This window comes from Branchiostoma lanceolatum, chromosome 8 (assembly GCF_035083965.1).
Source record: "Branchiostoma lanceolatum isolate klBraLanc5 chromosome 8, klBraLanc5.hap2, whole genome shotgun sequence".
Taxonomy (NCBI): Eukaryota; Metazoa; Chordata; class Leptocardii; order Amphioxiformes; family Branchiostomatidae; genus Branchiostoma; species Branchiostoma lanceolatum.
In genome coordinates this window covers 16994692-17019759 of record NC_089729.1, presented here as the reverse complement: position 1 = coordinate 17019759, position 25068 = coordinate 16994692, and the positions used below count along the sequence as shown (strand labels likewise).

The following is a 25068-nucleotide window of genomic DNA, read 5'->3' as shown; positions in this document are numbered from 1 at the left end:
CTTATAAAAAAGTCATATTTGGCTTTAGAATGAGGATGTGACAGAGGAAAAACTTAACTTCACAAAATTTATCCCTCAAAATGCAGGAAATAGTGTCTTATTTGGTTATGAATTTCAAAATTTTGTGTGGTAAGATGCCAGACTCCCAACCGTTATCAAGTCTTTGGCACTCCGCGAGTGATGTGCACCGGGCAAAGTTGGTCTTCTGTACCTGACCCCTACACTGTAAAAAAATCCTGGTGAGAACACTGTATGTGTTACTTGGTACTGCAGCAGAACTTCCAGCTTTGCTCTCTCATGTTTTAGACATGCTATAGTTAGGAGTTTTGGTTGGTAGACAGCGCTTGTGCTCAGTAAAAAGTGACATAGGTTTGGGCTCTCTAGCAGCTTTATTTAGAACTGCAGGGGCATTTTTCAATAATCTTATGATTGTGGAGGTAGGTCATCAGTCATATAAATGACATCAAGAGTGTTGGCAAAGTAGTTCTTCTCGTCCTGGTCATTAACTGTCCATACCAGCATCCGACAGCCTCTGTCAGACCAAAACTTCACATACTCTCTGAAAAAAAATAAAGACAAAACAATTGTTATTAAAGACAAAAAGCAGCTTGAAACATAATATTCAACTACAGTCATAAGTGTGAGTGGAGAAAAGTCGTCAGCAAAGCAATTAACACCCTCCAGATTAATTTTGGACTTTCTATTGCACTTTGGACTAATGCTTGTAGCCTCTGACAGCTTATAGTTACAGAGTTGATATTGTGTGAACAACTTCCTTGCCACTTTATGGATCATAATGACCCCCAGCGGGGGTCGTCACGCGTCGTTGAAAATCGAAAAACCTTCAGATTTTTCCTGAAAATCTTCAGATTTTATGGAAAATCTTCAGATTGTTTGAGATAGCCTTCAGATTGTTTGCAAGAATCTTCAGATTGTTTTGAGATTGGTTTCAAAGAACCTTCAGATTGTTTCAAAGAACCTTCAGATCGTTTCAAAGAACCTTCAGATTGTTTCGAACAATCTTCAGATTTTTTAATGTGATCTTCAAATTCATGTTTCAACTTCCCTTAATATTGATTAGTATGATATGAAAATTGATAAGAATGGTTTTATTGTTGTGTGAGTTTTGTACTTTTGATGGGAAAATGGATCTAACCAATCCTGATTAGCTCCTTTCACTTGCAACTCATGGCTTTTTAGTCGAACAGTTCTTTGTGGGCTTAAACAGAGCGACCTGTCTTTTATTAAATAGTGCAGACACTACAGCGAACATGACTTAGAATCGTATCACAGGCTACAGGGCTATTTTCGTCATTTTCTTTTACAAGTGTTTGTGGGACTTCCACATTTCGTGAAGGAGTGGAATGAACACCAGGATGGAATGAACTGCCCACTGGCAATAAAGTTTAGGCACTGTGTGGGGTGTTACGCCCAGAACTGACAGGTCCCGAGTTCAAAACTACTGATCTGCCCCAATGCTGTGTCCTTGGAAAAGGCACTTAACACGACTTCACTCACTTCACTTAGGTGTAGATGAGTACCTAGATTTGGTTAGGGACATTAGCTCCTAAAACAACATGAGCTAATTGATTCATTAGCATACAACCTTAACTTACTATTCTATTGAACAATCTGAAATTGTCTTTACTTCATTAACATATCTATTTGGAGGAAAGACACTGATGAAAGACAGTGGATACTGTCTGAAACGTCTGACTGTTTCAAAATTTTATCCACTTACTTGTCAATGAGTAACTATTTTTGGGGTATCTTTGGCAGGTGGAAGAAGTTGGCAGAAGTTAGGTGACATCATGCTAACTTCTGCCAGTGGACATTATATGGTGGCAGGTGGCGAGGTTGACAGAAGTAACACACTTGATGTTGTAGCTTTTGATAGTAGCCAGGGTAGGATAAAAGAGGCAGAAGTTAGCTGTCGTCATTCCACTCCTTCATTCTGTTCATGAAGGAGTGGAAGGACAAGAAATAGCCATGCCTTTTAGTACCAGAGTTATCAACCAAGGATTGATGTGTTCAAAAATTCGTATTTCCTGAGAACGATTAGTAGAATGGAACTCGTTGTCATCAGATGCTGTAGGAACACCTTCACTGCATAGCCTCAAAGAACGATTGCAGTCATATGTTCAAAAGTTTAATATAACCAGCTGCTGCCGCGCCGCGTGCCTGGGAAGCTGGCTATACAGATACAGATACAGTCATGGTAACTTCTGTCAGTGGCAATGTTAGGGTGGTTGAAGTTGTCTAAAATAATATACAATGTAATCAAACTTCTAGTACGGTAGGGCTGTATAAATTTGAACTTGAAGCCTTAAAATCCCTAGTCTGAATTAAAATGAACTTGACTGTGTAATGTTACAATACAACGTTAACGTTGCTCTGTTACTCTGTTTGTTACAGTTTTAGAGGATGACTTAGAAAAATTTTTTAACTTCAAAAAGAAATAAAAGATTGTGCGGTGCAATATTGTAATATTATAATATATACTTCTCAGCAAGGATGTATCATAGCTATTTTAAAGTTAGTTGTAGCGAAAAACAGCTTTAAACACAGTGACAGTGAGGAACATAAACTCAAATAAAGTATTGGTAAGCATTGATAATGAAATGAATGATCGGGCATTCTAAAAGTTTCTTAGTTCTAAATCTGGAGCCACATAAATGTTAGTCAGTGCACGGCACTGCATGTGATACTGCCATTACTGTATGTTGTGTCCAGCAAAACTTGACAGAGATGATTTGTTGATAGCTTTTTAATTGAAAGGGAGGGGAACCTATGATTGTAGGACTATGACATTCATTAAGGCCTGGCTCCCCAGGGGCCGTGGTTGATTGAACAAAACAAACACAGTCCAAAAAGGAAAGCTAACACAATCATTTTTTTAGTGTTTTGACCACACCGGTTACTTGATTTGTGGACATTGAAAGGGGACAAAAATATAGCAGACAGACATCATCAGAAGCAGAGGACAGGCAGAAAAAAACTGCTTGAATAAAACTGAGTGCTCTGAAGGCCTAAACATGGTCCTCAATATTTTGTTCTTTAATCTGAGTGCTGAGAACCCAAAAATTTGTTGCTGTTCAATCTTCTCAGGGATCATCATCATCATTTTGGCTGAGAGATGTTGAGAGAAATCCTATTTCGAGTTGTCTAGTTCATTCATATTCTTTTCTAGCACGCTGATTGGTCCCTTCTGTCAGAGCTCCATATGCTATCTCAGCAGGGATCACCCCATCCCAGAAAGACCTTATTTACCGACAAGGCTGTAGTACCTGCATTTTGGTATATAGAAAGTGTTATCATGACGATTTTACAAAGATCTGAAGAAAACTCTATTTCATTGTCTATGTATGACATTAAATCAACTCCATGTTTTTGGTCATTTCTTTCGGCCATTTCTGAGAAGTGTGGTCCCTAGTAAGATGTGGTCCCTACAGAGATACCATGTGGAGAAAGTCGTTAAGCTGAGTGACAAGGACAAGGCTTCCCGTGGAGCTTTGAAGGGACCAATCAGCATGCTAGGCCAGAATCTGGACAGATACATTTATTCCAGACACTTGAATGGCAGTGATCTCAGACTGCTTGGTGAAGGGTAGAGCCTGGAAAGGGTAGAGCCTGGAACTGATACAAAATGACACTCAAGCTAGTTGGTTATGATATGCAAGGAAGATGATGGGTAGCCCGAGTGTCGTCCTTGTTAGTTCCTAGAGTTTGGGCTAGATGATGGGGTTGATAGGTATATCAGTGTTCTCACCAGAATTTTTTCACAGCATAGGGGTCAGGTACAGAAGGCCAACTTTAGCGGTGCAAGTCACACGTGGAGTGCTGAAGACATGACCAGAGTAGGGAGTCCGGCATGTTCCCCCGGAAAATTTGTAAATTCATGACCCAATGAAACATTATTTCATGCATTTTGAGGGATAAATTTTGTGAAGTAGAGTTTTTCCTCTGTCACAGCCTCATTCTAAAGCCAAATATGAACTTTTTATAAGATTTATGAAGGGTCACAAAGTTTGTCCCTGAAAGAAACACCCCTATGCTGGTTGAAACACAGCATAGGGGGTCCAAATCACAGCATAGGGGGCCCCTATGCTGAAAAGGCCTGGCGAGAACACTGGTATATTGTTATGATGATGACTAAAGAGAAAGTTCATGGCCAAAGGCTTAATTGCAAGTACATGTAACACGGAAAGTACAGACAGACAATGATGAACAGTATAACATGTGACTACTCTAGTCTTAACCACTGACACTTACATTGTACATGTAGTTCTAACTAATATTGGGTCCCATTCATTCTGTGTGTGATGTTATTGTCATTGTCATTGTTAAGAAGAGAGTAGTTTTCTTCTTGTCTGTAAACGTGGTGGGAAAAAGGTGACCTCATGATTAGTCTCATTTCTTTCGTGGTCATAGAAGGGCCAACTTGAGATAACTTACACCATTCTGCACTCAGTTCCAACTTTCAAGAAAGTTCTGCATATCATTTCATTTCGGTACCGCTACAACTACAATAGAACCTAACTTTCTATAATTTCCTGGCAAATAATTCCTTTCAACTGTTGCAGAGATGATGACCAATTAGCACATCATTAAGAACAGATCACAGCCTGCTATAGCTCCTCCCATGCCAGAGCAAGCCCAGAGAATGAAATGCAGGCATTCACACTCAGTGACTCACTCAGGTTTCAGTAAAAGCTGAGAGCAGGCCTCCCTGGGGAGAATTCGAAGACAAACCATTTGCCTCCAGGACTATACCAACTTTATGAAAGGGGGAAGCTAGGAACAATACATTGTGGTCACACAAGGAGGTTATAGTGAAAAGGAGAAACACCTTCCCAGATGGCTTTCCTGTCTGACAAAGTTGGTCAAGAAAGCCCATCGTTATGCAGAGACAAAATTTCTGCTTCCTTTGTACTGTATGAGCAAAGATGTGTTACCCCCAGCTTACTTCTGGGTACACAGATGGTAGTTTGGGTACAGTCCTGTCCATATTTGCTCTAACCAGCTTGGTTGGTGTCAGCTGATCTTCAAGCAAATGTAGGGTCTGACATATTGCTTTCCACATGGCACGCATATATGCGTCTCTCTAATGGTCCTTTATATATGACAGCGTCACCTGTACCCTTATACTACTAGTAGAGATTTAGTGTTAGCCAGCAAGGAGGCCAACAAATCAATGATTTTAAACCTGTGACCTTGGAGCAACTATGGGAGCCATACAGTAGACATGGTACATGTAGATGGTGTAGTATGCTAGTACAGTGTATCATATCAGCATTCCGAAGGAGACTGCATTGGAGGGGTACATAAAGCCTGCACCCTTGTTGTAGTAAAGGAGCTTTTGGGCATCAAACTTTGCATGTAAAAGAGCCCAACACGAGTGGGGGTGACCCTGGAACCAAAACGTGCTTGGCTAAAAATATTTGAGCCGTAACAAAGCCACATTACACTATTAATAAATAGCTAATGATAAAGCGTAATGAATTTTCCTCAGACTGTTTTGCAGACTGAGGTACATGTAAGCTAACTGGGATGACACAGGTCTATGCAATTCTAACACCATCGCCAGGATTTCTTAGCCTCTACCAGGCTCCATCCAATCGCTGGGAAAATAGTTGAAATAGGCCAAATAATTAAATAGAGTGTCAGGGGTAGTCCGCTATACAAGGTAGTCCCCTATTGAGCTTCACTGTACCCCTGGCATACTATTCACTCTATTTGGCTGATTACTACTATTTTCCGAGCGATCGGACGGAGCCTGGTAGAGGCTAAGGATTTTTCTTCTTCTTTTACTTTAAAGCTAGGAAATGTTTGCCTTATCCAACCATTAGGACTGTATGTCCTTGGCCAAAAAAGGATTGTAGCATCAGGGCACACTATATTATATAGACCTTATATATAAACTTTATAGACCGGTGGATCCAAAGAAGAATTGTAGATATGTAATTTTTTGTTTAAATCCTCCCACACCATTATTGATGTATAGGGCGGTGCCCATCTCCGTTTCATAGCCCTGGGCCACACTGTTGTGCAATCACTGTAGCAGGGGGCTAGTCCACTGGCAGTGAAGTGTGTATAACTTCCATACTCTTTCACAAGTATGTACCATCTTTACAAAGTCTTTGGTATGACTCAGAATTGGTTGAATATAAATATAATACCATTTCAAAGGATTTATCAACAGTTGTGTCAACTTAAGCTAGCAAAACCAATTCTCTGCCCAACTTCTCAGACTGGTAAATTTGGTTATTCTTCAGTACTGGACAATTTTCAATAGCCTCTACCAGGCCCCGTCCTATCGTTGGGAAAATAGTAGAAATCGGCCGAGGTACTCTGATATACAGGGTAGTCCGCTATACAGTGAACTTGAGTGAAGTTCAAGTATCGATTGAGCTTCACTGTATAGCGGACTACCCTGTATAGCGGAGTACCTTGGTCGATTTCTACTATTTTCCCAACGACAGGACGGGCCTGGTAGAGGCTATATTTTCAAGTCTATAAACTGGTGGCTGATTGATCCCAGATGTACTGTTGTCAGCACTGCCCAGGCACTGCCTGTGGTACCAAGCTGAAGCTAGCCCTCGATTGGGCCTTCGATTCACAGCCTTCGTTTCAGCCCTCGATTCGATTTTGCCGCCGATTCAGCCTTCGATAAGAGGGAATAGACAGAACATAGCAACCTATTCAGTTACCGATTCGAAAAACCTAGAATCTAGGCCAGCTCTCTTACAAAGAACACAAAAGGCAATACAAGGCTCAACTAGTACCAAACAAGGAGATATTTACTTGCAAATAATGTCGGAAAGGACATAATATCACGAAATCGGCATAAAATGATAGTGACAACTGACAAAGGACACTGGCCCTCGATTCGGCCGTCGATGGGATTTTATCTAGATGTGGCCCATGAACTTGAAATAGTAATTAGGATACGTTGAGATCTAGAGTACTTTATGCAAGTATCTAATTCAACTGGCCGGATTGGATGAACGAGCCACAGGGGGTCTCATCAAGCCCCGGTGAAGCTAGCCCTCGATTCAGGCATCGACTTGCCTGGGAAAGAATGGCTTGCTGGACGGCTTGTAGCGCTTTCTGCTGTTTAGCTAAATGTGGTACATGAATTTGAAATAGTAATTAGGATACATTAGGATCTAAAATACTTCATGGCGCATGGCCGGATTTGATGTACGAGCCACAGGGGGTCTCATCAAGCCCCGGTGAAGCTAGCCCTCGATTCGGGCATCGACTTGCCTGGGAAAGAAAGGCTTGCTGGACGGCTTGTAGCGCTTTCTGCTCTTTATCTTAATGTGGACCATGAATTTGAAATAGTAATTAGGATACATTAGGATCTAGAGTACTTTATGCAAGTATCAAATTCAACTGGCCGGATTGGATGAACGAGCCACAGGGGGTCTCATCAAGCCCCGGTGAAGCTAGCCCTCGATTCGGGCATCGACTTGCCTGGGAAAAAAGGCTTGCTGGACGGCTTGTAGCGATTTCTGCTGTTTATCTAAATGTTGCCCATGAATTTGAAATAGTAATTAGGATACATTAGGATCTAAAATACTTTATGGCGCATGGCCGGATTTGATGTACGAGCCACAGGGGGTCTAATCAAGCCCCGGTGAAGCTAGCCCTCGATTCGGGCATCGACTTGCCTGGGAAAGAAAGGCTTGCTGGACGGCTTGTAGCGCTTTCTGCTGTTTAGCTAAATGTTGCCCATGAATTTGAAATAGTAATTAGGATACATTAGGATCTAAAGTACTTTATGCAAGTATCAAATTCAACTGGCAGGATTTGATGAACGAGCCACAGGGGGTCTCATCAAGCCCTTGTGAAGCTAGCCCTCGATTCGGGCATCGACTTGCCTGGGAAAGAAAGGCTTGCTGGATGGCTTGTAGCGCTTTCTGCTGTTTAGCTAAATGTGGTACATGAATTTGAAATAGTAATTAGGATACATTAGCATCTAAAATACTTTATGGCGCATGGCCGGATTTGATGTACGAGCCACAGGGGGTCTCATCAAGCCCCGGTGAAGCTAGCCCTCGTTTCGGGCATCGGCTTGCCTGGGAAAGAAAGGCTTGCTGGACGGCTTGTAGCGATTTCTGCTGTTTATCTAAATGTGGCCCATGAATTTGAAATAGTAACTGGGATACATTAGGATCTAGAGTACTTTATGCAAGTATCAAATTCAACTGGCCGGATTTGATGAACGAGCCACAGGGGGTCTCATCAAGCCCCGGTGAAGCTAGCCCTCGATTCGGGCATAGACTTGCCTGGGGAAAAAGGCTTGCTGGACGGCTTGTAGCGATTTCTGCTGTTTAGCTAAATGTTGCCCATGAATTTGAAATAGTAATTAGGATACATTAGGATCTAAAATACTTTATGCAAGTATCAAATTCAACTGGCCGGATTTGATGAACGAGCCACAGGGGGTCTCATCAAGCCCCGGTGAAGCTAGCCCTCGATTCGGGCATCGACTTGCCTGGGAAAAAAGGCTTGCTGGACGGCTTGTAGCGCTTTCTGCTGTTTAGCTAAATGTTGCCCATGAATTTGAAATAATAATTAGGATACATTAGGATCTTAAGTACTTTATGCAAGTATCAAATTCAACTGGCAGGATTTGATGAACGAGCCCAGGGGGTCTCATCAAGCCCTTGTGAAGCTAGCCCTCGATTCGGGCATCGACTTGCCTGGGAAAGAAAGGCTTGCTGGATGGCTTGTAGCGCTTTCTGCTGTTTAGCTAAATGTGGTACATGAATTTGAAATAGTAATTAGGATACATTAGGATCTAAAATACTTTATGGCGCATGGCCGGATATTATGTACGAGCCACAGGGGGTCTCATCAAGCCCCGGTGAAGCTAGCCCTCGTTTCGGGCATCGGCTTGCCTGGGAAAGAAAGGCTTGCTGGACGGCTTGTAGCGCTTTCTGCTGTTTATCTTAATGTGGACCATGAATTTGAAATAGTAATTAGGATACATTAGGATCTAAAATACTTTATGCAAGTATCAAATTCAACTGGCCGGATTGGATGAACGAGCCACAGGGGGTCTCATCAAGCCCCGGTGAAGCTAGCCCTCGATTCGGGCATCGACTTGCCTGGGAAAAAAGGCTTGCTGGACGGCTTGTAGCGATTTCTGCTGTTTATCTAAATGTTGCCCATGAATTTGAAATAGTAATTAGGATACATTAGGATCTAAAATACTTTATGGCGCATGGCCGGATTTGATGTACGAGCCACAGGGGGTCTAATCAAGCCCCGGTGAAGCTAGCCCTCGATTCGGGCATCGACTTGCCTGGGAAAGAAAGGCTTGCTGGACGGCTTGTAGCGCTTTCTGCTGTTTAGCTAAATGTTGCCCATGAATTTGAAATAGTAATTAGGATACATTAGGATCTAAAGTACTTTATGCAAGTATCAAATTCAACTGGCAGGATTTGATGAACGAGCCACAGGGGGTCTCATCAAGCCCTTGTGAAGCTAGCCCTCGATTCGGGCATCGACTTGCCTGGGACAGAAAGGCTTGCTGGATGGCTTGTAGCGCTTTCTGCTGTTTAGCTAAATGTGGTACATGAATTTGAAATAGTAATTAGGATACATTAGCATCTAAAATACTTTATGGCGCATGGCCGGATTTGATGTACGAGCCACAGGGGGTCTCATCAAGCCCCGGTGAAGCTAGCCCTCGTTTTGGGCATCGGCTTGCCTGGGAAAAAAGGCTTGCTGGACGGCTTGTAGCGATTTCTGCTGTTTAGCTAAATGTTGCCCATGAATTTGAAATAGTAATTAGGATACATTAGGATCTAAAGTACTTTATGCAAGTATCAAATTCAACTGGCCGGATTTGATGAACGAGCCACAGGGGGTCTCATCAAGCCCCGGTGAAGCTAGCCCTCGATTCGGGCATCGACCTGCCTGGGGAAAAAGGCTTGCTGGACGGCTTGTAGCGCTTTCTGCTGTTTAGCTAAATGTTGCCCATGAATTTGAAATAGTAATTAGGATACATTAGGATCTAAAATACTTTATGGCGCATGGCCGGATTTGATGTACGAGCAACTGGGGGTCTCATCAAGCCCCGGTGAAGCTAGCCCTCGATTCGGGCATCGACTTGCCTGGGAAAAAAGGCTTGCTGGACGGCTTGTAGCGCTTTCTGCTGTTTAGCTAAATGTGGCTCGTACATCAAATCCGGCCATGCGCCATAAAGTATTTTAGATCCTAATGTATCCTAATTACTATTTCAAATTCATGTACCACATTTAGCTAAACAGCAGAAAGCGCTACAAGCCATCCAGCAAGCCTTTCTTTCCCAGGCAAGTCGATGCCCGAATCGAGGGCTAGCTTCACCGGGGCTTGATGAGACCCCCTGTGGCTTGTTCATCAAATCCGGCCAGTTGAATTTGATACTGGCATAAAGTACACTAGATCTCAACGTATCCTAATTATTATGTCAAGTTCATGGGCCACATTTAGCTAAACAGCAGAAATCGCTACAAGCCGTCCAGCAAGCCTTTCTTTCCCAGGCAAGCCGATGCCCGAAACGAGGGCTAGCTTCACCGGGGCTTGATGAGACCCCCTGTGGCTCGTACATCAAATCCGGCCATGCGCCATAAAGTATTTTAGATCCTAATGTATCCTAATTACTATTTCAAATTCATGTACCACATTTAGCTAAACAGCAGAAAGCGCTACAAGCCATCCAGCAAGCCTTTCTTTCCCAGGCAAGTCGATGCCCGAATCGGCGAGGGCTAGCTTCACAAGGGCTTGATGAGACCCCCTGTGGCTCGTTCATCCAATCCGGCCAGTTGAATTTGATACTTGCATAAAGTACTTTAGATCCTAATGTATCCTAATTACTATTTCAAATTCATGGGCAACATTAAGCTAAACAGCAGAAAGCGCTACAAGCTGTCCAGCAAGCCTTTCTTTCCCAGGCAAGTCGATGCCCGAAACGAGGGCTAGCTTCACCGGGGCTTGATTAGACCCCCTGTGGCTCGTACATCAAATCCGGCCATGCGCCATAAAGTATTTTAGATCCTAATGTATCCTAATTACTATTTCAAATTCATGGGCAACATTTAGATAAACAGCAGAAATCGCTACAAGCCGTCCAGCAAGCCTTTTTTCCCAGGCAAGTCGATGCCCGAATCGAGGGCTAGCTTCACCGGGGCTTGATGAGACCCCCTGTGGCTCGTTCATCCAATCCGGCCAGTTGAATTTGATACTTGCATAAAGTACTCTAGATCCTAATGTATCCTAATTACTATTTCAAATTCATGGTCCACATTAAGATAAAGAGCAGAAAGCGCTACAAGCCGTCCAGCAAGCCTTTCTTTCCCAGGCAAGTCGATGCCCGAATCGAGGGCTTAAGCTTCACCGGGGCTTGATGAGACCCCCTGTGGCTCGTACATCAAATCCGGCCATGCGCCATAAAGTATTTTAGATCCTAATGTATCCTAATTACTATTTCAAATTCATGTACCACATTTAGCTAAACAGCAGAAAGCGCTACAAGCCATCCAGCAAGCCTTTCTTTCCCAGGCAAGTCGATGCCCGAATCGAGGGCTAGCTTCACCGGGGCTTGATGAGACCCCCTGTGGCTTGTTCATCAAATCCGGCCAGTTGAATTTGATACTGGCATAAAGTACACTAGATCTCAACGTATCCTAATTATTATGTCAAGTTCATGGGCCACATTTAGATAAACAGCAGAAATCGCTACAAGCCGTCCAGCAAGCCTTTCTTTCCCAGGCAAGCCGATGCCCGAAACGAGGGCTAGCTTCACCGGGGCTTGATGAGACCCCCTGTGGCTCGTACATCAAATCCGGCCATGCGCCATAAAGTATTTTAGATCCTAATGTATCCTAATTACTATTTCAAATTCATGTACCACATTTAGCTAAACAGCAGAAAGCGCTACAAGCCATCCAGCAAGCCTTTCTTTCCCAGGCAAGTCGATGCCCGAATCGAGGGCTAGCTTCACCGGGGCTTGATGAGACCCCCTGTGGCTTGTTCATCAAATCCGGCCAGTTGAATTTGATACTGGCATCAAGTACACTAGATCTCAACGTATCCTAATTATTATGTCAAGTTCATGGGCCACATTTAGATAAACAGCAGAAATCGCTACAAGCCGTCCAGCAAGCCTTTCTTTCCCAGGCAAGCCGATGCCCGAAACGAGGGCTAGCTTCACCGGGGCTTGATGAGACCCCCTGTGGCTCGTACATCAAATCCGGCCATGCGCCATAAAGTATTTTAGATCCTAATGTATCCTAATTACTATTTCAAATTCATGGGCAACATTTAGCTAAACAGCAGAAAGCGCTACAAGCCATCCAGCAAGCCTTTCTTTCCCAGGCAGGTCGATGCCCGAATCGAGGGCTAGCTTCACCGGGGCTTGATGAGACCCCCTGTGGCTCGTTCATCCAATCCTGCCAGTTGAATTTGATACTGGCATAAAGTACTTTAGATCCTAATGTATGCTAATTACTATTTCAAATTCATGGGCAACATTTAGCTAAACAGCAGAAAGCGCTACAAGCCGTCCAGCAAGCCTTTCTTTCCCAGGCAAGTCGATGCCCGAAACGAGGGCTAGCTTCACCGGGGCTTGATTAGACCCCCTGTGGCTCGTACATCAAATCCGGCCATGCGCCATAAAGTATTTTAGATCCTAATGTATCCTAATTACTATTTCAAATTCATGGGCAACATTTAGCTAAACAGCAGAAATCGCTACAAGCCGTCCAGCAAGCCTTTCTTTCCCAGGCAAGTCGATGCCCGAAACGAGGGCTAGCTTCACCGGGGCTTGATAAGACCCCCTGTGGCTCGTACATCAAATCCGGCCATGCGCCATAAAGTATTTTAGATCCTAATGTATCCTAATTACTATTTCAAATTCATGTACCACATTTAGCTAAACAGCAGAAAGCGCTACAAGCCATCCAGCAAGCCTTTCTTTCCCAGGCAAGTCGATGCCCGAATCGAGGGCTAGCTTCACCGGGGCTTGATGAGACCCCCTGTGGCTTGTTCATCCAATCCGGCCAGTTGAATTTGATACTGGCATAAAGTACACTAGATCTCAACGTATTCTAATTATTATGTCAAGTTCATGGGCCACATTTAGATAAACAGCAGAAATCGCTACAAGCCGTCCAGCAAGCCTTTCTTTCCCAGGCAAGCCGATGCCCGAAACGAGGGCTAGCTTCACCGGGGCTTGATGAGACCCCCTGTGGCTCGTACATCAAATCCGGCCATGCGCCATAAAGTATTTTAGATCCTAATGTATCCTAATTACTATTTCAAATTCATGTACCACATTTAGCTAAACAGCAGAAAGCGCTACAAGCCATCCAGCAAGCCTTTCTTTCCCAGGCAAGTCGATGCCCGAATCGAGGGCTAGCTTCACCGGGGCTTGATGAGACCCCCTGTGGCTTGTTCATCCAATCCGGCCAGTTGAATTTGATACTGGCATAAAGTACACTAGATCTCAACGTATCCTAATTATTATGTCAAGTTCATGGGCCACATTTAGATAAACAGCAGAAATCGCTACAAGCCGTCCAGCAAGCCTTTCTTTCCCAGGCAAGCCGATGCCCGAAACGAGGGCTAGCTTCACCGGGGCTTGATGAGACCCCCTGTGGCTCGTACATAATATCCGGCCATGCGCCATAAAGTATTTTAGATCCTAATGTATCCTAATTACTATTTCAAATTCATGTACCACATTTAGCTAAACAGCAGAAAGCGCTACAAGCCATCCAGCAAGCCTTTCTTTCCCAGGCAAGTCGATGCCCGAATCGGCGAGGGCTAGCTTCACAAGGGCTTGATGAGACCCCCTGTGGCTCGTTCATCCAATCCGGCCAGTTGAATTTGATACTTGCATAAAGTACTTTAGATCCTAATGTATCCTAATTACTATGTCAAGTTCATGGGCCACATTTAGCTAAACAGCAGAAAGCGCTACAAGCCGTCCAGCAAGCCTTTCTTTCCCAGGCAAGCCGATGCCCGAAACGAGGGCTAGCTTCACCGGGGCTTGATGAGACTCCCTGTGGCTCGTACATCAAATCCGGCCATGCGCCATAAAGTATTTTAGATCCTAATGTATCCTAATTACTATTTCAAATTCATGGTCCACATTAAGATAAAGAGCAGAAAGCGCTACAAGCCGTCCAGCAAGCCTTTCTTTCCCAGGCAAGTCGATGCCCGAATCGAGGGCTAGCTTCACCGGGGCTTGATGAGACCCCCTGTGGCTCGTACATCAAATCCGGCCATGCGCCATAAAGTATTTTAGATCCTAATGTATCCTAATTACTATTTCAAATTCATGTACCACATTTAGCTAAACAGCAGAAAGCGCTACAAGCCGTCCAGCAAGCCATTCTTTCCCAGGCAAGTCGATGCCTGAATCGAGGGCTAGTTTCACCGGGGCTTGATGAGACCCCCTGTGGCTCGTTCATCCAATCCGGCCAGTTGAATTAGATACTTGCATAAAGTACTCTAGATCTCAACGTATCCTAATTACTATTTCAAGTTCATGGGCCACATCTAGATAAAATCCCATCGACGGCCGAATCGAGGGCCAGTGTCCTTTGTCAGTTGTCACTATTATTTTATGCCGATTTCGTGATATTATGTCCTTTCCGACATTATTTGCAAGTAAATATCTCCTTGTTTGGTACTAGTTGAGCCTTGTATTGCCTTTTGTGTTCGTTGTAAGAGAGCTGGCCTAGATTCTAGGTTTTTCGAATCGGTAACTGAATAGGTTGCTATGTTCTGTCTATTCCCTCTTATCGAAGGCTGAATCGGCGGCAAAATCGAATCGAGGGCTGAAACGAAGGCTGTGAATCGAAGGCCCAATCGAGGGCTAGCTTCAGCTTGGTCCTGTGGTCTCTACTCTCTGGTGTTGGTGGGCTTGGGCTTATTATCATGATCAGATCTCCTCTTTGGGAGTCTAGTCTCAAGAGACCATCTGTGTACCTCTTGCATAAACAGCCCATGAAGAGGCCCTGCTGAAACTCAGCTCAGCCCAGGCCTGGCTCAGCCTGAATGCCAGACCGTGGGATAGATATTTTGGAGATTGGGGGTCTGGCATCCAGGCTATACCGAAAGCTTTGAAAGCTGTGTAAGAAGAATATTTCATTCAGTAAAGTCTCAGGGTGTGAATGCACATCCTTCTGTCCCTTTGTTTTCATTTCTATCTCTTGCTAAATGTTCAAGAGCACATACGGGTAGATCATTTCTTAATTTCAAAACTTCTTGCCACCAACACATGATGATCACCAAATTGTCTGGTGGATTTGTAAATGATACTGTTTGACCTTAAACATTTGGCACTCTCTACCAGAGAGTGTAGTCTCCAGCAAAACCAGTTCAAATCTCAACTAGATCGACATTGGAAGGAGCTAATGCACGAGCACAGCGGAAGAAAATAGACCAGTCCACAACAGGCGCTGCCTTCCTCAAGACGGTTTGAATTTATCATGCTTGAAAAAACAAACCTTCTCATCAATACAAATTTACCTTTTGAGATCACTGCTTATCTCAATTCATTTTTTTGTACATGAAGTTGGTACAGATCTGTCATGATCCTGAAAAGCCCAGGCAAAGGGCTGAAAGATCCTGAAAAGCCCAGGCAGAGTTCCTTGAATGGCCCTGCCCCAGCTCCTAGATTCCACCATTGAAGGATCCTTGATTCCACAAGCTGGTGGCTGGTGGTAACAAGGAAACTCTTGGCCTGGGAATGCCCAGGGGAGGAAGTCCTGTAACTAATTAGTCATCCAAGCTGATCATATCTTCCTACCCCTAGGAAAGAGCCCATTCTTTTCATGTGCAGTATATTCCTTGGTACATATACATTATAGAACTAGTTTTTTAAAGTCATTGGCACTTAACTCATCATCATCATTGGCACTATTAACTCACAATTGCATAAAAACATTGCAAATAGTTTGCTGGATGTCTGTTTGGATGGCAGCTCTACTCTCTCTTTACTGTCTTGTGTCAATAATGATTTCAGCAGGGGTTCCTCCCAGATGGGAAGACCAGGCAAGACTAGGATCTGAGATAGCTACTCTCCAAGAATACATGCGTAGGTTTGGCTCCGGCTGGTTTTTGATATGTTTACCTGGCGTTTTTGTCACATTTTCTATTTTGACTGGGTGATATCAGGAAAACGGATGAAATATAAAGCCCGCCCAAAACTCTCCAAAACACATTAAACACCAGCCGGAGCTGGACTCCTGCTTGGAGAGTATGAGATTTGATGGCTTTCTGGGTGGTGCTGGCATTAAATTTGGAGTGGGGGGAGCACTGATTCGTGATTTATAACACGCTGGGGCCAGATTCTTTTGAAGGAGAAATGCTATCTGCTGCCCGCGCTCTCCTAGAAATAAATGCCAGTAGCAACTAGAAAGTTTGCAAAGGAGGCTATGCCTGAGACAACACAACTCAGGTAGTCACCATAACTTTTTACAGAGTAGGAGATTAGGTGCAGAAGGCAAATTGGTACGGTGATAGCATCACAGCAAGCACTAAAGGTTGCAAAGTAGGGGTTTGTGGGCACCCTTCCCAGAAAAGTGTGAAATCTAGACAGTTTTCCTTGCATTTTGACAGGGCAAATTTACAGCCTCTACCAGGCCCTGTCCTATCGTTGGGAAAATAGTAGAAATCGACCGAGGTACTCCGCTATACACTACAGGGTATAGTCCGCTATACAGTGAAGCTCAAGTGTATGTAATAGGGTGCTATAGGGCTACTTTGTAATATCCCTAATGTTTATTGTACATTCAAAGATTTCCTTAGGATGATATCCGTACTGATGATCTGTTCTAAAGTTTCCATATCTCTCTTACAGATCTTGTAGTCAGCAGCAAATAATCATTTCAAGCTGTGCCTGCTACTACAGTTAGCAAGTCCAGTAAGTAATGGAGTGGGCGGAGTAGTGGGAAATGACTTCTCCTCCCAATCAATTAAAAAGCTATTAACAAGTCATCACCTCTCTAAATAGATGATATCAACAGCTACTGTCCTTTCAACACAGAATAATGGCCACTGCAAAACATGAGAAACCAACAAATGAGTAAGAAATTTTACTTTCAATCAAAGACAACTTGAAGAGATGTTTTCTAGGTCTTGTCTAGGCCTATGATTAGAATGAATCCATCTATGCTGACACATGGAGAGCCATAGAATGCTGAAAGTAGGGAAAGCATAATAGAGTTTTGGCAAACAACACACAAATCCTGTGCATGGTGTCTTAAGGAGCTACACCTACAATGTAGGTGTATTCTAACCTACTGTATGGTTGTGCCAGTCATGAATGTTGAAGGTGGTAGTAATTTGTCTGCATCTGTTTTCTGTGTAGTTGGATACTGAGGTGACAGCCAAGTTCCACTCATACATGTTTTATATCATTTTGAATCTACACGTGTATGCTTGCCCTATATGTGATACCCTGGCAAACATAAATCTCCAAGAAGATATACATGTAGGGTCCAGCTTGTTTAACATAACTTGGTTCAGCAAGTCTTTCCACTGGTGAGAGAACTCTCTTTATCTGCTTGGAGATGACTTGATGTAACACTGCTTCGTATTGCATGCACAATGTTTAACAAGAAGGCACAGGGCTCGAAATTCATTTTTGGAAATAGGTGCACTGGTGCACCCGACAAAAAAAAATTAGGTGCACAGAAAACATTTTGGGTGCACCACATAAAATAAAGTTGAATGTCAGCAAAACAAAATTACCAAGTTTAACGCTCTTAAGAACTACAACCTGTAATTCTATAGCTAACTAGAATTACATCAAGTAGAATACAACGAAGGGTAATTTTAGCTATTCTGTCTAAAAGGCAAGTAAGTCAAGATACTTACATTTCTGTATTCTTCGTATACTAGTGTACAATATAATAGTACCCTTACCTTATAGCCTACAAAAATATCTAGGTGCACTGGTGCACCCACAGTCAAAAATTAGGTGCACAGCTCCAATTTTGGGTGCACACAGGTGCACATGCACCCACTATTTCCAGGCCTGAGGCATCTTCAGAAGTTGCATTCTTGCCACATAATGATATATCAACTGCATGCAAGCTTAAAAAAACTAAAATGTCATGGATAAAACACATCTTTGAAGACCTATAACCCAGGTTGATCAAATGGTTGCAATAACAATGAACAAGCCAAATATCTACCGCAAAGTAGCAATACACATAGCAGCTGAATTTTGAACCCACGACTGTTTTCTGCTGTCATTTACAAGTTAGTACCTGTAACACAACCAGTGATGGAAATTTATATGTATAACTACATTGCACATCACATTGGAAGCCGATGCTGTCTCGGAAGCGGTAAAATTCCATGACTTGACATAGGTAATTTATTATAATAATGAGGAGTTATTACCATTCGTACGGTTGTCAACAATACACATGTAGAACTGACAGTTGATTCAAGTGGATTTTTATTTTCATCTAGTGTCAAACCCACGGCATTATGACAACTGCATCCAAATGCAGTATTCATCATTATACCACCAAAACAATAGTAAGGGTACGTTTGTTATCCAGGGCTTGAGGGGCGAACGAGGATAAATATTGCAGTCAGGTTCGATATGAGGCTCCGATCAAAATTGTTGTTCCCGAGAACATGGATTTCTCTGCCAACTCCGTTTAACAACTACATAATGTTCGCTAAGTTCGCGCTATCTAAAGACAGGTCGCTCTGTTTAAGCCCACAAAGAACTGTTCGACTAAAAAGCCATGAGTTGCAAGTGAAAGGAGCTAATCAGGATTGGTTAGATCCATTTTCCCATCAAAAGTACAAAACTCACACAACAATAAAACCATTCTTATCAATTTTCATATCATACTAATCAATATTAAAGGAAGTTGAAACATAAATTTGAAGATCACATTAAAAAATCTGAAGATTGTTCGAAACAATCTGAAGGTTCTTTGAAACAATCTGAAGGTTCTTTGAAAGCAATCTCAAAACAATCTGAAGATTCTTGCAAACAATCTGAAGGTTATCTCAAACAATCTGAAGATTTTCCATAAAATCTGAAGATTTTCGGGAAAAATCTGAAGGTTTTTCGATTTTCAACGACGCGTGACGACCCCCGCTGGGGGTCATTATGATCCATAAAGTGGCAAGGAAGTTGTTCACAAAATATCATCTCTGTAAGTATAAGCTGTCAGAGGCTACAAGCATTAGTCCAAAGTGCAATAGAAAGTCCAAAATTAATCTGGAGGGTGTTAATAGTACTCAAATTAGCCACTTTTTGGAAAGCGGACCGCTCTGGGATGTGACTAGTACCGCCGAAAAGCGGGTGGAAGTGGTCTGAGCGGAGGTGCCGACGGGGGGTGAGCATGTGCTGGTCTGCTCGGAACCTGTCGGTGGAGGCGGAGCTTGCCAGGCCGAGCCAATTAACAAAAATGACCACGGGGACATTTTCCCACAATTAGTCAAAATCATTACCATACAAGCAAGTTGATACAAACATACTGTGAGTTTAGCCTCCGTAGCAGACACCTTCCGGCTGTTTTCTTTTTCAAGTTACTGTTTTCTCATTACATTTTTTTCTTCCTATTGCTTGCTGAGAAGCAAGTAATGAGAAAAAATACCGGAAGGTGTCTTCAACGGAGGCTACTGTAAGTTCATTTCATTTCGTGGTGGTTTTATTTTTTAGCACCCTCATTGAATCTGAGAACCCCTATCGCTCCATGTTACCTCGCTCGCGAAGGGGCCCTGATAATCACCGCCACCAGACATGGTTCTGGCAACGTTACCAACAAAACAGCTTCAGCCAATCAGAGGGGTCTGCTTCCCCTCATCGGAAGCAAACACGCAAAGAACGCTGGGAAGCTATCAACCAATCAGGTTACGTGTTACATCGTTGCTTTGGTTACCCAAAACAAATGGCAGCCGATAGTTTTGCTTCAGCTGTGGAAGACTTGTTTGGATTAGAGCGGCTTCGTCAGCATCAGCAGTCCACCCTACAGACACTGCTTGATGGCAGGGAAGGAATTTCTAAGTGTAAGGACAGGCGGAGGGAAGAGCCACTGTTATATGGGCTTCCCAGTGGCAGCGAAAGCCGAGCAAGCCTACCGACCTTGTCCGCAACTTCCGTCTGGAGATTAGTTCGTCAGTCTGCTCATTGCCAAATATGGCCAGCTCATCAATTATTCATGAGCAAGTGTTGGCGACGTCGCCGGAACCATGTCTGGCGGCGGTGATTATCAGGGCCCTTTTGCAAGCGAGGTAACGTGGAGCGATAGGGGTCCTGATTTAATGAGGGTATTTTTTAGTGGGAGGGACAGTGAGGTTTTTGCAGAGTGATGCTAAATGGTAATTCAAGATGGTTGAAACAGTTCTGTAGTACAGTCATACAAGGGAAGCATATTTGCAGTGTCTTGAATTCAGGGTGAAGAGGTGACCTGAGCACTGGGTCAAAGTTTATGGGATGTTCTGATAATTTTTCACCACCAAACTTTTTGATAACTCACCTGGATATGCAATGGTTGTTCATGTTGACAGCTGAGATACCCTCTATGTACCACAGCCAGTAGTGCAGGACGTATTCATACACAATATCCCAGAAACTCATCAGGACGTGTTTCCAGGTCTGGGTGTACTTGGGCTCTCCACCCACACTGTCGTAGCTGTAGTATCTGGGTCTCCATGAAAGGGCTGTCACAATGTCTGGATCCCCAGAACGGATCTATGTGCAAATAGACATTAAATCGAATTATCACATAGCCAGATGGCGTCGACCAATCAGAAGCCTCCCTTGCCCATGTGTTATGGGGCCATAACACACCCGGTTATAACACCTAACTTATTCCATTTCCTTAATTCAAGACTGCCCACAAAGACCACTCACAGATAAAATCTGGTCTATGTATACAGATGGTCACTATAGACAGGCTCTGTCGATGTGACAAAATATCCAAGGGACCACCAAAAAGTGGTCACATACATGTAGGCCAGGTGGTACTCACATGTATTTAGAGGTGGTCACTTGTACAGGTTTCACTGTAGCAAAGCTGTTACAATGTTACCATTCCAAACATTTGTTACCATTACAAAGATATAGGGAATTCAGTGTCCTTTTTTTATAGCCAGAACTTGATATATTTTGAATATTCGGAACTACATGCAGTTTTAGCACTAATTCACACATTCAGATTTCTGCCCTATTCCTGACCTTGTAGATGACGGTTGGTAAGAAGGAAACGATCACTGCAGACTTGTATAGGTCTGGGTATTTCTGGAACAAGTTGAGTAGAGTCTCTGCCGACTAAACAGAAAGAAGGCATGTTGTCAGGTTATACTTAGGCTTTCTATTCCTTCATACTCCCTGAAAAGTAAGAAAGAATCTCAGACTCTCAGTCCTGAGGATATTTATAATTTCTCAAACATTCAAGACAACAGAAAAATTGTCTAAGAAAATTCTCAACAGCTGTGGTATACTTTTCTTGAATGCACACAAAAGGTGTTAGTTTTTAGGGAGCATTTTTAGCATTTAATGAACAATATGACAAGGAACTACATAGAACATACAGCTCTATTCAAATAGTCTCTAAGCAGACCCAACGGTTGCAAAGACCTTATCCAACTGGCAGAAGGAGTTTTTATTGCAACCGACTGTGCCTGACAACTTCCCTGGCTGACTGGAGCTTCTCTGGCTAGCTTGTTCGATTCTAGCACCGTGGAGATCTGCCTGGAGATTATATTCAAACACACAATACAAAGTAAACAGTGCTCACATTCTCTGGTAGTCGCTTGACATCTATGTACATGACCATGCCTAGCTTCAGGGATTCTTTTACCACCTCTTCCAGTGTGGGTATCCTCTCTCCTTTAAACTTCGACCTGGATGGATGAGAAGCATTACATAGGCCTCACCAATTTTATTTCTTGATTCTCAGATTTTTTCAGGAAAAAATCGGAGCGACAGGGAAAAAAAAAAAAAAAATTGGCAAATAGTCTGGGGTGAAGATAAGGGTTTACATAACATAAAGAATAAGATGATTATTCCAGTTTCAGCTTTGTATGGCTCATTTTATACAATGCAACCCTTTCTTTGATCTAGTACTATAATTTCAGTAACAAAATTACCTTTCGCCATGTAATATATGGATTGATATTGAGAAATAGTTTTAATGAATGAAAAATTGTAACTTATGATAAAATATGACCACACTTTTTAGGTATGTGCAGGCCTTGATAATCTATTATGGTGGCTATTGAGTTTTCCAACTGAACAAATAGTAAAATCGTGAGTGAAAATTTCTGAATGAGAATAGCGACCGAAGTGTATATGTGCAGGCCTTTATAATCTATTTTGGTGGCTATTGAGTTTTCCAACTGAACAAATAGTAAAATCGTGAGTGAAAATTTCTGAATGAGAATAGCGACCCAATTTTTTTTTTCAAAATGGAAAAAACAGGAGAGGCGATTCCGAGAAGCAACAAAAAAATTGGCGTGGCCATAAGTTTAATTCATCTGCATATATCACTTCATAGTTCTTGGTGAACCAAAAATCTCGTCCAGTCACTGGCAAAAGGTAGTGGGTGCTACCAGAAGCGTCTGACTATTTCCAATATCTATCCACTCAGTGGCTTTAGTAACTGTCACCTTGCGTAAACCCGTTAGTCTGTATTTTGCAAGACTGAGGATTTTGCTGTAAATATCACATGCTACATTTGATATATACTGAACAGAAACACAGTGATGATACATTTTCACTTGGTCATTGACAAAGGCTCGCCAGTTTCCATAGACACGGCAATTGTTGTATTTGTTATGATTTGTATATGGCAGGTGTGGCCTAGGGAGGGTGGTTTTTGAAGACTACTCCTACTCTCTTGGAAGGCTTTCTACAGTAATACTCAATTCCCTCCCTTTTGTCACTTAATCCCTATTCACCATGCGATAAGACAACAGGATGCTACGGATTAGCAAGCGAAAAGATTTAGCCAGCGGTTACAAAGGAAGATGTCACCCAGGCTAACTTTTGCATGGGGGTTACAAAAACTTTAGCATGGGTGGTACGGACACTTTTGCATTTGGGTACGGACACTTTTTGCATAAGACTAGAGTAGAATTTTCGGTCAGGTAGGACTGTTCCAGTTTAGACCGCTCTTCATTGTTGAATTCTTTTTCACTCAACCGTCATGGTGGGTTTATGTGGGTGTTCCAAAGCTCTGTGGTTGTACTTAACAGGATGACATTCCATGTACCTGTCGAATCTGGCTTTGAAGGCATTCACTGAGGGAGCATAAGAGGCGGTACAGACACTTTTGCACAGGGGGTACAGTAGACCACCAAAACCCACTACTTCACCATTGACTTACGCCTCTGGGTGCTTAGCAGTCACGTCCAACTGCTGAACCTCAGCAAAGGTGAGGTCCTTGATGTTCCCCGTCCCATCAGTGGTACGGTCCACAGTGTCATCATGTAGGAGGACTGGAACCCCATCCTTGGTGTACTCAAGGTCAAATTCAACACTGTCAGCTCCGTTCTTCTTAGCCTGGAGAGATACAGCAAAAGATAAACATGATTTGTTTGTTAGTTTGTAGTGCATACCCGGTAAACCACCTCATAGCGTAACACACCAGGTTTGTACTGAAGAGTACAAGCTGCATATCCTGATACTAGTGATAGCAATTTGTGTTTACACATTTATCTCTGGCTGGAGCAGCATTTCGTCATGCCAAGGAGGTTTAAACAAGGAGGTTAAAAAAATTTAACCTCCTTTGTCATGCTACATATCTCGACAGATTAAGACTTTTTTTTATCATTTGATCAAAGCTCTTGGGACATAATCTGTGGCCAACCAACCGAATAAAACATAACAATGGGCTGTTCCAAAAAAATGGGAGAAGGGTGTACAGTATTAGGATTTTTTGTTAGTAAGATGTATCAGATTTGTTTGACCCATGTCCAATACTAATAGTAGTGTAAAACCCCAAAGGGGCGAGTACGCCGCTCCCGGGATTAGAACCCGCACCAATTCCAATCCGCATGGCTTGGGAAATCAACGCGCTAACCACAAGGCTAAAAGGTCCGGACCAGTTAGACTGGTCAGTTAGTGGAGGTTGATCCCCACTGTTACACTACTCCCCCTTTTCTTTTCAGACTCGTCCCAAGTCTCCGAGTACGACATTCCCTGTGTGGTCTGATCGTTACTCACAGGGCCGGCGTGGGAACCACTGTGGGAACCCAAAGGGGCGAGTACGACATTCCCTGTGTGATCTGATCGTTACTCACAGGGCCGGCGTGGGAACCACTGTGGGAACCCAAAGGGGCGAGTACGACATTCCCTGTGTGATCTGATCGTTACTCACAGGGCCGGCGTGGGAACCACTGTAAAAACCCAAAGGGGCGAGTACAACGCTCCCGGGATTAGAACCCGTGCCAATCCCGATCCGCACGGCTTCGGAAATCAACGTGATAACCACAAGGCTAAAAGGTCCGGACCAGTTAGACTGGTCAGTTAGTGGAGGTTGATCCCCACTGTTACAGTAGTACAGTCCCAATCCTCCTTTGTTCTCAATGGAATAGCCCAATAATACCAGTCTGAACTGACCGAAGATATCTTATCTCATATAAAACATACTGACGTTATATAGCAACATATCTGACTGAATTTTCTTTCTTTTTCTCTTAATCTTTGTTGTTGTTAATCTAAAACAAAGAGACGGCCTGCTTTGTGCCTTACCGTCCGGAAAGCGGCGATGGTGTTCTCGGGGGCCTGGCGACTGGCGCCCCGGTGGCCGACGACGTGAGACCGCCCTAGCACCGCTTCCACCGCCTTCTCGCTCACGGGAGTGATGCGGAAATGATACACACACGCACTGAGAAAGGCTAGAGCGAGCACAGTTGTCTGAAGATTGCGCGTGATCGCTAAGATGACGAGAAAGACGCCCAAGACTTGGGGACCAAGGACGACCAAAAGACGAACCGGCATCTTGCCGATCAGCTGGCTGTCACGTCAACTTCCACAACATTTCCTGTGCGCATGCGCTAGAGGTCAAGATGAGGTCAACT

The 25068-nt window shown here is 43.3% G+C and overlaps 1 protein-coding gene across 1 annotated transcript; it reads right to left on the bottom strand.

Moving 5' to 3' along the window:
- LOC136439872 (glycerophosphodiester phosphodiesterase 1-like) lies at positions 1-24988 on the bottom strand. The gene is made up of 6 exons (XM_066435527.1): positions 24740-24988; positions 23373-23548; positions 21783-21888; positions 21221-21313; positions 20520-20734; positions 1-559 (listed from the first exon to the last, which is right to left on the bottom strand). The coding sequence occupies exons 1-6, from the start codon at positions 24986-24988 to the stop codon at positions 424-426; spliced, it is 975 nt and encodes a 324-aa protein (XP_066291624.1). The 3' UTR covers positions 1-423.
- Between the last annotated feature and the right edge of the window lie 80 nt (positions 24989-25068).